At 37.7% G+C, this 13,490-nt stretch overlaps 1 protein-coding gene across 1 annotated transcript; it reads left to right on the plus strand.

Annotated features, from left to right (window-relative positions):
- Nucleotides 1–4,764: 4,764 nt before the first annotated feature.
- Nucleotides 4,765–9,604, plus strand: LOC139932467 (claudin-18-like). The gene is made up of 5 exons (XM_071926261.2): nucleotides 4,765–5,051; nucleotides 6,834–6,998; nucleotides 7,083–7,230; nucleotides 7,326–7,439; nucleotides 9,030–9,604. Exons 1-5 carry the CDS (start codon nucleotides 4,832–4,834, stop codon nucleotides 9,166–9,168), a joined length of 786 nt encoding a protein of 261 aa, XP_071782362.1. The 5' UTR covers nucleotides 4,765–4,831; the 3' UTR covers nucleotides 9,169–9,604.
- The last annotated feature ends 3,886 nt before the right edge of the window (nucleotides 9,605–13,490 follow it).

Raw genomic sequence — 13,490 nt, forward strand, 5'->3', positions numbered from 1 at the left:
AGCTGTTGTAGATGAACCCGAGAAAATCTAAACTTTGAGGCAGGAAGAACAAACAAAAATCTAGTCAGAGTTTTATCAAGTTTTGTGGTTGTAGCAGCTCTCCCAGCAGTTCTGCAAGCTTAATCTCACTTGCACCCTCATCAACACAAAACAGAAGGGAACAAATTTACTGTTTCATCCTCATTCTTTCAGGCACGCTAAGGAGCTGTATACAGTACACACCAGATCAAAGCCTTAATTGAAAAATAATTATAGGTACTTAATCATAGAAAGCACTGGGCTAATTGAAGTGAAAACAAGGAGGCAAACGCAGACCCTCAGAATCGTGGCAGAAAGAGGATATTGTAAAAGCTTCTTCTTCAATCCCCATTGTCTTCCAGATTAAATAGGAGAGGGCTATTAGCAGAGTTAATTGGCTCTCTAATTTAGATCTCGCCCCACTGAAAGCATAACGGATGCGGGCCTGTCGACCAATGATGTGTGCACTCTGTCACACTGTCCTGCTGGACTCTGATTGGTTAATTGCTCAGGGATTTTTGAAGTTTTCGCTCATTCTTCAAATGTAACAGATTTGTGAGCGCTACCCTCTCTCCCTGGCTGCCTAGGTAGCAGCATGGCAATATTCATTGTTTGGTGGTTTGAAGTGTGTGAGAGAGTGGAAGCAGAATAACAGCATGGCAGGAATGTGAGAGACGGTGTCTGCATAAAGCAAAGTATACGACTCATTTACACTGAAGCTTTGGGCTTGTACGGTTGAAGCACAATAGCATTTTCAAAATGCCTGTAAATGCTGTTAATTTATAGTGATTATAGTCACATGCACTCTTTGTGGTCACTATTTGTGCAGAGGAGGAAGTGTGTGCTGAAATCCTCATTGTCCTCCTCCTGACCTGCTCATATTTTGTAGAAGTTCCTGACGCCCTCAGAGAAATAGCATATTCACTCAAGGCCTCGTTACGTGAAAAGCCTCCTTATCACACTCTCAGCAAATTTGTTCCCCGCTGTGCCGGCTGGTGGTGTTCTCCGCACTGACTCTGCCCTCTAGTGAAAATTGGGTGGCAGCACACTGATTACTGAATAAAAGCCATTTAGACATCCAAAAGGTTGAAGATAGTAAATGGCCCATTTTTCTACCATTTTCCAAGATGGCCTTTCATCATTTCAGCACAGCTCTTTTTAGTGTTTTCTTATTGTCGGCTGAGTAATGGAACTCTTGACAGGAGTTCAAAATAGAACCTGGTGTGAAGATTTCCTTCAAGGTCTATCGCCCAAACTTTTTTTTTTCTGAATGTTTACAAAAGTCAGTGAAACTTAGATGAAAATGACAGCAGATTATGCGACATGCTGTGCTGCATGACGGACTGTTTCCAGGAGTATATCATGGAAGGCTGGCCATCAACTATAAACATATGGATACATACTCTGCCACACATTTTTGTATTCTTAGTCCATTTATTTGCTTTTCCTAATCCTTCAGCTTTTTTTTTTTTTATCACAGTACTGAAGACTACAATCTCATTCATGGTAAAAGAAAAATGTTTCTGGAAAATTAGTAGGGCCTTGGTGAATGGTAGTCATTTGGCAAAGACATTAATATAAATGGATAAATGTCTTTGGAAAGCACCTTTCTCTTTTCAAGTATGTATAACTCATAATAAGCACACAGTGGCTCCCTGAGACCGCAGAAAAGTTATTTGCTTAAGGTTTGGCCGACTGAGCGCCAAAATAGCTCCGCACAGTGGACAACAAACACGAGCTCAGCATGTAGCATACTACTGTTATTTTTGTTGACACACGGATGAAATCAGGAAGTCTGACTGTGTGTGTGTGTGTGTGTGTGAGAGAGAGAGAGACTGAATATTGTATGCTTCACTGGGTGCGTCACTGTTGCTGTCAAGATGTTGGTTAAATTTCTCTAATTTCACAATACTTTCATCAGTGACCTACTGTGTACACCCTGACCTGAAAAGGCCTAGGACATTATCCAGTCTTTCATTAAACACATTCCCTGATTTATTTATTTTTTATGATTATTTATTAATCAACTGCATTGAGAGTACATTTTGTAATTTTTGTAACAATTTGTGAAATGTGTAGGAAATGTGCAGTAGTTACTTTTAAGGTGCTATTATCTTTCATTAGTAGTATCATTAAAACTTACTAAAATACAACATAAAAGCTGTCTTGAATATTGCCTGTACAAATTTTAGGTGATGTTTTATTGGTACTCTTTCAAACTGTTAAATAGTAATTCCATAAAACAACTGATTTAATGTCAAACGCTTCACAATAACTGTCTTTTCATGTTGTATGGAAGTGTCCCCGTTTGTCCAATGGGGAAGTTGGACAGAGTTCATATTTGTGTCTGGCAGTTTCTTTCTAGGTCACTGCCAGTGGTCAAAAAAGGTTTTCACTAGAGTAGTATGAGTATAGTATGAGAGAAATTAGTTTTATTGCTATTGCTATTCATATTTAAAAAGCAAGAACAATGAATGAAGAGGGAAAAAATATCAAAACCTACAACGGAAGTTTAATACACACCACCTGAGACACTTCAGAATTATTTAAACTGCACCTCACCAAAACTCTGAATGTGATGAGGTTGATTCTTGAGTTTGGTATGATATACATATTGTACAGATCGTACAATATGTATATAATATCTCCATGCTCACCAGTGTAGGCTGTATTTTACAGTTAACAAGGCCTCAACCCAGTTTCGACTCAGTACAGGTGTCTCACATTTCCCCCCCAACGTATCAGCCACAGGCAAATTGGTTTCAGTTCACTACAATCATATCAGTATTTACTTTTGCTTGGTTGGCTGATGGTGGCACAAAGATTCAGTGCGTCCACTCTGTCAATAGTGTCATCTAGTATCGTTTAGCACAGCCAAGCCAAGATATAGAACAATATTCAGTCCATAATGTAAAAATAACTTGAAAGTCCTTAATATTCTGAAGTAACTTTGTGATTGCTTCTGTTTGAAGTATCAAGACATTAAATAGAAAGATACTAAATCTTTTCACTAATCCAACTGAAGTAACAAGTTGATAAATGCATAAACTATTCTGGATGCTACCACATATCCCAGTTTATGTCTTATTTCAGGTAAGCTGCTTCTATACATATATATCCTGACCAAGAATATTTCTGTATACATGACTAAACATAACGTTCTGAATATTACCATGGAATAAGAACTTAACACAGGCTGCAAAAAACAACAGTAAATGGGATAAGATATTTACATTCCTCAGTATCCTGGCTGGTGTTGGCAAATCCCAGTCATCATATTCAGATTTCCCCATCATCAGGATATTAGCTCAACCACGATACTGTAAACAAGATATGGTGTTTCGATGAAATTTAATGTGTCATGTGTTTAGGTGTCAGCTATTAAACAAATAACTTGAGTGTATCAAATAATGTCACAAGATAAATATGCATGAACACACTCTCATTGGCAGCTCCACCTCCATCATTCTGTTGCTGCAGTTAAATGATATCCTGCAAGCAACATATAAACAGCTTTTATAAGCTTGATAGCCTGGTCACTGATGAAGTTCAAGATGACCTTTAACTAGTAGCTTAGCTTGAATTTAAAGTAAAAATCTGCAACATTTTCACATGAATAAATATCTGTTTTACTATTCTCTATGACTGATTAATATAGCACAATAGTGATTCAACATATAGCCAGTTCATGAAAGCTTTTGAATAAATTTGCTGTTCTAAACACATGGAGATGGGTAGGTAGGTCTTTCCCAGGAAGAATTCTCTGGTGGAAGTGATGCATTTTTATGCAACAGCGAGATGTTTGGAAAAAAAACATAAGAAAAACTAGATAGTATGAGCACCATGGCTGAACAGACAAAAAGAAGACTGGTACCTACAGAAACTCAAACTTCATCAACAGAAAAAAGGAAAAAGACGTCACAGTACTGGACACACTGTTTGGTTGTAAAAATGATCTCTGGGAAGTGCACAAACACCACAGTAATGAGCGCTTATCACCAAAGATGTTGTCAATATAAAAAACATGGATCTTGTGGATTATAACTTTAATATGCTTAATGAGCTTAAAATTTGGATACATAAATCAAACTTACGATACTTCACAATTCTAGCCAGATGAGAACTGCTCAATATAAACTGAATTTGTGGACTACAGAAATGTTTGTTTGACCTTTTACACTCTAAAGAGCTTAATTTTATCGCTATGTTAACCAGTCTGAATCAGAAAACCCCATTGAATGCTCTAATAATCATCATCTTATTTTTCAGTTCACTGTCTGTGGGGTTGTACATCAGATGGGATATCACAGAGTCAGGAATGGGGAAGGGATAAACTGTAACTTCTCAATTCTGGTCACAGGGTTCAGTGGCAAAAGTTCATATGAAAAGCAAATACAAGCATTTAAATTTAGCGGTGTTCCCCTTTAAGCCACATTTCCATATAGGGGTATGTATGGAATAAGTCATAATAAGAAAAAAGGTTTGGAAAAAAGAAAACTCACTCAAAATAATGAGCAAGTGGAGCACCAGATCAAGTGCACTCTCAACCAACCAGTATTAGTAAGCAAAATTAATCATATCTGATACTAAAATGCTCCACCCAGCTTCTACTGTACATGATTGGGCTGTGTGCAAACACTCAGGGTCATTGGTGAAGCCCTCCTTGACTTCAAACCGGCCAGTATCATATTCAAACACAGTCGAAAAACACAGCGCTCAGGGTGACACGCGGGCGCAGAGCTGAAGAGAGCTGGTAAGGTTTTGATTTTGAGAACTTTTGCTTTTCCGAACAGAGAAGAGATACTGTAGCACCATGGCAGCGACTCTCTGTCAGGTGATGGGCTTCCTGCTGAGTTTGCTAGGGGTAGCTGGGATAATCGCGGCCACAGGGATGGACCAGTGGGGCACAGAGGACCTCTTCGACAACCCAGTGACGGCCGTGTATTCGTACTCCGGCCTCTGGAGGTCCTGTGTCAGGCAGAGCTCGGGCTTCACAGAGTGCCGTCCCTACTTCACCATCCTGGGACTGCCAGGTACGCTTTCTTTCTCACCAACAAAATACTCCATGGAACAAAAAACAGAATTTTGTTAAGCAGTAATGTTGTTTGACTCATAAAATGTAAATATCTTGCCATTCTCGTATTATGGAATATAAAGTCAAACTGATGAATAAGGCTGCATTTCTATGTATTGGATTATGCAGTTACTAGTGAGCAGTCGTTATGATGGTTAGTTGTAGGTACAGTATGTAAAAATAATGGACTGTGATGAATACAGTATGAATTGAATGATTCCTGTTTTGCTTTGAGAATGATGGAAAAGTAATGATGAAAGGTCAAACCACACCCTTTGTCGCTAAAGGGTGGAAATGCTTATTGAAACGCTACCATTTCCCGAAACTGGGACAAAGACTCATGAAAATTTTAGGTAAACATCTGATAAGGCTTGTTCCTTGTAGAAGGATACATAATGATAAGCACAGGCAGAGACACTGCCATTTCATGACTCCATGACATTGGGTGTAACTTTCTTTGGCCAAGAGAACTAAAATGGCGGCCTCGATGATTCAGCTAATAGGATTAATGCTATCGGCGTTGGGACAATTTTTGATATCATCGGCAACAGCGATGGATATGTGGAGTTTACAAGACCGTTCTCGCTCAGTTGTAACAAATATCTACACCTATTCTGGTCTATGGTACTCATGTGTAGGGACAGAATATGGTACAACACAGTGCAGGCCATATTTTACCATACTAGGACTGCCAGGTAAGAGAATTACAGTTGTAGACAAAAGACATTTATCGTGTATTTATGGACAGGTTTTGATTGAGAGAATATTTTCCAAAGGGTCTTGAAGGACTTTATAATATTTGGAAGGTTTTAGGGCAATTTTTGTCCATTTCCCCTGCGTACAAATGCAGTCAACTGCAGTCAGGATGCTGTCTCTCAGGAATGAACCTAAAATTTGATGAAACTTCAAAAACGAAAAGCTGAGTAAGCACAAGCTTTTCCAGGGTGTTACACAATGTGAAGTACATTTTCTCACACTGTACTCAATAGTTCAATATAGTATATTGCATATAAGGTCTTAAAAGGCTCAAGTCTACAGGAATACAGTTACAACATCTCAGGCCTTTGGAATCTGGCAGTTAAGTCAATAAGTTTGTCCACATGGTGCCTTGATTGATGAGTTGTTATCACTTGTTATCACTAATGCTGTAGAAAAAAAAAAAAAACTTTAATTGAAAGTGAATTTCATGATCGTTGTGCTCTTGAAGGCTGTTTTATATAATCCATTGTATAGTTTCAAAAATAAAATAAAAAGAATTATTACAGGTATAAACTGGGTTCCAATCCAAAAATGCTGATGGTCCTTAAGTAGTAAGGATTGTTAAGAAGTTAATAATGAATTTTACTTTCATATCAGATATCTTTTCACCAGAATAGCAAGTGTCAGATTTTTCAAAATGAGGATATTTCATCTAGGAACAAAGGTTTCTTTTGAACCTCTTCTTAATGTTTCAGATAAGTCAGACAGTATCTTCAGTACAATTTTTAAATAACAATTGACCTGCCATCTCTGGTGAAAGAAAATACTGAGGCAGGACATTTTTTCTTTTTTCTTTTTTTTCAATTTTTGTAATACAAATGCAGAAGTTGCTGCCCGTTTTTGTTTTTGTTTTTTTTGTTCGTGAAAATGTTTCACGAACAAAAATCCTTTCTAAGGGGTTAATATTTACAGTATTTGACAAATCAACCTGAGCAGAATATGAGAAGAAAACTAATCTAAATTGTACAACTTTGACTTCTAGCTCTGCTTCAAGCCGTGCGGGCCTTGATGATCGTTGGTATTATTCTTGGAGCAATCGGCTGTCTGATCGCCATCTTTGCTCTGAAGTGCTTGAAAATGGGGAACATGGAGGACAACATCAAGGCTACTATGACTCTTACATCTGGGATCATGTGTCTTCTTGCAGGTGCAGTGATGATTTGTTCACATTGTATATATTATGGCAGCTAAATCCATTTGCACCAATTTCAACAATATTTGTAATTTCCAGGTGTCTGTGGCATCGCCGGGGTGTCAGCCTTTGCCAACTTGATTGTGCAAAGTTTTCGGTTCACCACATATGCAGATGGTGGATTCAGTTCGTTTGGAGGAGGCATCGGAGGAGGCATCGGTGGACTCACAGGAGGTCTAACTCCAAGGTAAACATACAGCTACATTTAATAGATGCATATTCTGGCTTTTCATTTGCTAAAGCATTTTTTGTCATATAAGTGTAACTATGGTGTTCTTTTAGGTACACTTTTGGCCCTGCCCTTTTTGTGGGTTGGATAGGTGCAGCTATCTTGTTCATTGGAGGGATTTTGATGTGTCTGGCCTGTCGTGGAATGGTTCCCGAGAAACAGCAACGGTACGTTCCAACGCCTAAAGGGGCATTCAGAAATCTATGACCTTTATTGAGCTCTATTGCTGCAGGAATTGCAACATCGATAGAAGTTATTTCCTCCTAAACAAGTCTCTACCCTCCACCCCCCAATTAAGTTTCCAATTGAAAAGACTCATTAAGTGTACCTTCATTTTGTGTCACATGGTGACCCCTAAAACTGTCAATTTAGGTGTGCCAAGTTATTATTCAAACATTTTTGACTAGTAGAGAAAACTGATTACACAGAAAGTAGAAAAAGAAAGAAAAAAGACTTAGCAAACACAAAGTGTGTTAAAATTGTACCTTAGTGAAATGTGCACTACACTGGAAATAGCACGAATGTTAGGCCATGACCATAACCCTAACCCTAACCCAATCAAAAGCTTTCCTTCACGTGGCGAAAAAGTGAGAAAACAATGTTCACAAGCTTCAACTAGAACCTGACTCAACAAGATGTTGCTGCAGTCAAGCAAGAAATGGCCAGAAATCCAGGGAGTTCTAGTTTACAAATATTGAAAGCTGCTTTACCCAGTTTCACATACTGCAAGGCATTGGAAATGTGCAAAAAGCGTGCACAAGACCTCCACTAAACCAGAAACATCAAGAACAGCGCCTAGCTTAGCTTCGAAAGTACCTGAAAACTTTGACTTTAGTAAAGTTATTTGGACTGACGAGATGAGAGCTACCTGATGGTTGGATACAAGCAGGTACAGAGGTCCCTTTTAGACTAAAATGACAGTAGGGTGATGGAGGCATCATGATATAGGCAGGAATCACAAAGCTGTTAAATATATTAGCAGTTAAAAGGACAGGCTAAATGCAATCTTAAGTTTCATATAGTTCTTTTGTTACAACTTGATTTTCATTTCAACTAACATATTAGAATTATATTATTCTAATAATATATTCTATATATTATTCAAACTCAAGTGCATTATAAATGCACTTGAGTTTGTTTATTGCGTAATAAAGTGGCACACTACAAATGCTGACTTTTATGATTTCTTACATTTGTGGAAGTCAGCATCTCAAAAAAGTCCATCTCTAAACAAATATTAGTATTACACAATTCATTTGGGGTCAGCAGAATTCCAGTGCTTGCTTAATTTTTGCAATATATCTAAACAACCTTGTGTTGCATAATAGCTTGACGCACATTGGAGAATAATTTGTGTGCTTGCAAAACAACACACTTCCTACTTACTCTTCTCCTGGTCACACTTGGCCATCTATTGCGTGGAATATGTTTTTAAGCCTATTCTTTTTTTATTGTTAACTACTTTCCCATTGACATGGGCGGTGGAATGTTCAGAGCTTGAGACTAATTAGAAGGGTGGAAGTGGAATGTGAAATGATGTCATCATTCACTCTAGGAGCCTCAAAGACGTCCAAATACCTTTGTCCTTTCTTGTCTCTCTATCTTATGTGCCTTTCTGTCTTTCTTTCCTTCTGTCTTAGTTTTTAGGATGTAAACTTAGCATAATATTTCTTATGAATGTAAATATACTGTGCTCACAAGCTCACTTGTACTCTGACCACTTTATTTAATATTGGTTGTTTTTTGATATTCCTCAGGTATGATGGGATGGCCTACAAAGCTGCCTCTCACCACACTATCTACAAGTCTGACTCCAGACCCCGCCAATTCAATGAATCTTACAAGGCGCAGAGTGTGGACGGAAGGCAGTCGAACCAGAGATTTGACTATGTGTAGAATAGCACGCAGCCATACAAGAATCTATCTCTTAAAAAGCAGTTTTAATTAAAATTCTAATTTCCTTTTTACAAATACCTCTTTTATACTCTATAACTCTGATGATCTATGTGTTCTGCTTTTGTTTTTCGCCCACAGTCATGGGAACAGTGGTTGTTTTTTAATGCTCTGTACTGTGAGTTGACAGACTGATAGAACTTTAAGTTCTTATTTGAAAATATTAGTTATTTTTTGTGTCTCATATTAGACTAATTATCAAACAATGTTTCGTGATCATTATTACTGTTGTTATTTAGGCTGTGTGTCAAATAAAAATAAAGTGTACATATTAGCATTACAGAATCAGTGGGGATTGGGTAATGGCAGTCTCATTAAAAACCTGATAATATGCAGGCGTCATGAGAATGTGTAAGCATTATATAGTAGGTTTTCAAAGGGATGGTCAAAATTACAGTTATTATACACTTGCACTTCTTACAAGATATGGAGCTATTGCTAACAGAATTATTACTATGTAAAAAAAATGTATTTTTTTTGTATCTTAGTCAGGATCATTTCTCTGTGTTTATTATTAATAATAAATTGTGTTAGTTATACTTGGGTTTTGTTGAGGAACACTGACTATTGCAGAGTCTTTATCCTTTTATCTAATTTGAGCAAAATAGCTTCACTGGCAAAAAGTTGCTCAACCTTTCATATCATGAGAGACAAGGTTCCTCATGTTTAGGTCGTAGTTGTTGACTACATTTTCTCATTAAAATCATTCTAATTTTACCTTTGTTGTTAGCAAGCATGTCAGATCTTTTCAATAATTCTTAATGGGATTTTAGGGTGTCAGGTGGACTCTGCTCATCTCTCATCCTCCCATCACACTAACAACACATCCAATAATAACATGTTCCAAAACAGTGCCTGAGTACTCTGATGGACAGTCCACCCTTAACCGTAAAATCTAATCAGATTTGTGTGTATGAATCATACAAGTGATGATCAAAACTTCTCAGAAAATAATCAGTGTTAATACTGTTACCATGTTATGTTATTGCTATTATCAATAGCCAAATACAGTGGTCATCAATTTCTCCATGGTAGTTACCTGTTATCTACAGCTTTCCAGCACCATATGATAAATCAAATAATTGTCACGTTGTTTCAGGGTAATTAATTAAAGCAAATGGTTCTCCTTAGATAGACACTGCATCCTTGAGTTAAGCCTTGTTCATTGGTCAGACGCTCTGTTCTGTACCTATCTGGACTTCTACTGTCTCTGATACTAAGGAGGCCAGGCTTCCATTACTCCTCTGGGATCTGCCTTTAGTTCCCAGGGAAAAGGCAGAAAAGGCTTTAGATGATTTCCATGAAATCACATTTCTTGATGATAATACAATTAATGAAAGTAATGAGTAGGTAGTAACATTTTATCACGCTGACACTGTATAATTCATTAATTGCTTTAATTACATTGTAGAAAAGTAATGGCTCTACATCCAGATAATGGCGACAAACCTTTGTTAAGCCCATTTTCTCCAGCTTCTTCTCCAGGGTCTCCTCCACGATGGATCTGTGTTCTCTCACCAGGCTCGGCCTCCAGTGAGCAGACTCTTAATACTCTCTGCCCGGCCACACGGGTCTTCCAATGGTAGAAGAAAGTTTAGGGTAGGGAGACCAGGGATGGTTGTAACACTTTTGATACAAGATACCCCTATTTGTCTGTTACAAATAAAAGTCCTTTAGACATCTACTACACAAACACAGATTATGTGAGATAATGTCAAATGTAAAGAGTTCCACTGCTACTGGGGAGTTGTAACACTAACTGGGTATGGATGTAACAATAGGAAAATTTGCTGAAATAAGGCACACACTGTGAAATTGTGCTTACATTCATTAGAATTCAGAATTTGAATGAATAATGTTTGAATAACTCTATTTTTCAATTAAATAAATATCTGAATATCTGAATTGACTGTGTTGAAAGCACTGTGTTGAAAGTGTTACAACTATCCCCATGGTGGCATTACATATTAGCATGAAGGTAAAGCATCAAAACTAACGACAGAGACTACTGATTGAAGTTATTCAAGTTAAACCACTTTTACCTACAATATTAAGAGTGCTAACCAAAATATAAACTTCATCAGAAATTTTACTTTCATATCTCAAAATATATTTTTTGGTGTAAAATCCTCACTCTTGCACACAGAGCCATGACACCATGTTACAATGATCCCTGGTCTCTGCTATATTTCTTTGCCCATACAAAATGATCAAGCACTGAAAAAAGAAAGACAAATGCATATTGCCCAGATGAGATAAATGAGAGGATAACCTTATACTTATTTAGGGCCTTTTTGGAAATTATGCTTTGGGAAATGAAAGTGTGAAAAAGTGATACCCAACAGCATGGGATCTGTAAATGCCTGTAAATTAGTAAGGACTCCTTGTTCCAAGTTGTAGAACAACAGTGACAGTAGCCCTGACTGCAGTCAGAGATGCAGTACTGGGGAAACATGTACTGGGGATAATCATGAGGGTTTACCATGGATTAGTCTTGAAGACATCTTCCTGCATTCTGTTCCTAGCGTCTCACCCTGATCTTTCACAGGGTCAAAACTTGGTCCTGTCACTTGTCAGATCTGGAACTCATGGATTCTCTGTAAAATTCAGTTTGGTGCTGATTTTGGGATCGTATTAATTCATACACACATTAGCACTGGGATGAAAAATAATTTTTACTTGGTACGGTTGGACCTTACCAAGGTTGCAGTTTTTTAACCAGGGCAATTTTATCCTTAAAACTCTGGCACCACCTACTGGCTGAGAAACACTATGATTGCTCCATACATGAGTTCCTTTTGGACATTTGATTCAGTGTTGGTGGAGCAGCTCTTACTGTTCATGTGTTTCTTTTGTTTTGTTTTTTTTAACTCCTGTAAGAAGAGCTGCTTCAGATCTCCAGTTTCTTCATGGAGCGTTCCTCCCTCCTCTTTTTTCCAGTTTACCCAGTTCTGTCGTTCCGAGACCTTGGCCTTCTGTTGCTTCTCCAGCTCCTTGAGATTTGCGTGTGATAAAAAAAACCTCACCTTACAAAGCAATATAATGAGTTTACTTGATTTTGGTATGTTTTATTTTATTATCTTGATTGTAACTGGGGAAGAGAATATTCTCTGACATTCATCACCAGCGCCTACCACCTGAGTCATTCCGGTGCCTTTTGGGCCTCATATAACTTTTGGCAAAAAAGTATATTTTTCACGTTTTAATATTCTGTCAAAAAGGGACATGTTTGACTATTAGAAAAACGGTGACCAAGCTCCCACACTTAAATCCTAATATTGTTCACATACAGACCATGAGTTTGTTCTACCCACGTTATAGAGACATACACATAACTAACTGAAAGTGTTTACCATGCCAAATTTAAATTTTCTTAGACTAGTGTCTATAATACACTTTTTTTTTCTTCAAATTAATATAATGCAATAATATTGAGTGAAATGTATGTTATAGTTCCACACTAGTACAAAGTTTGCACTTTATTTTCCCAAGTAAAAAACAAAAGCATTAGGTCAATTATTTTACAGACACAGTCTGTATTTTACAGACACAGGACCCCTTCTATTTCTAGTTACCACAAAAACACACATTATTTGACATTGTTACATTACAGTTACCCAAGAGGCTGGAATGGAGCCTAACAGGACATAACACCAATAATGAATACAAAGTTTAATAATGAAATGTATATTTAGCAATGTGGTCGGAGAAAAATAAATTGACAAAACCAGAAAACATGTTTAGAATACATTAACCCTAGCACGGTGCCCTCCAGCAGTCTCCAAATAAAACAACATTTACGTCCTACGTTCAACATCAAAATATGGACCTACATCATGACTGCAAACCAAAGCAAAAGCTGGGGGGGGAATACTGAAAAGAATATAATAAACAAACTTTCAATTAGTGCTCCTGCCCCCCAAAAAAGCTTATGAATACAGTACTGTATTCTATTCCATGCCACCTGCCATTCCATGCCAACTACAACTTCATAATCTACTTCGATTGCTCATTATGGACAATAGTTCACCTAAAATGTCCACTTTGCTGTACATTTGTAGCTAGTGCTAACCTATGGGTGTTTACCACACTGCCATTGTGGGGCAGACTCTCACAGTAAATCCCAGGCAGCTGACTTCTAAATATTAGCTGAAGACTGTTGCAGTTCATTAACTGCCTCAATCTCTTGTAGCTCCTGTTCCTCTCGTAGCTCCTGTTCCTCTTGTAGCTCTTGTTCCTCTTGTAGCTCTTGTTCCTCTTGTAGC

The sequence above is a fragment of the Centroberyx gerrardi genome, chromosome 9, assembly GCF_048128805.1.
Source record: "Centroberyx gerrardi isolate f3 chromosome 9, fCenGer3.hap1.cur.20231027, whole genome shotgun sequence".
In the NCBI taxonomy this organism is placed as follows: Eukaryota; Metazoa; Chordata; class Actinopteri; order Beryciformes; family Berycidae; genus Centroberyx; species Centroberyx gerrardi.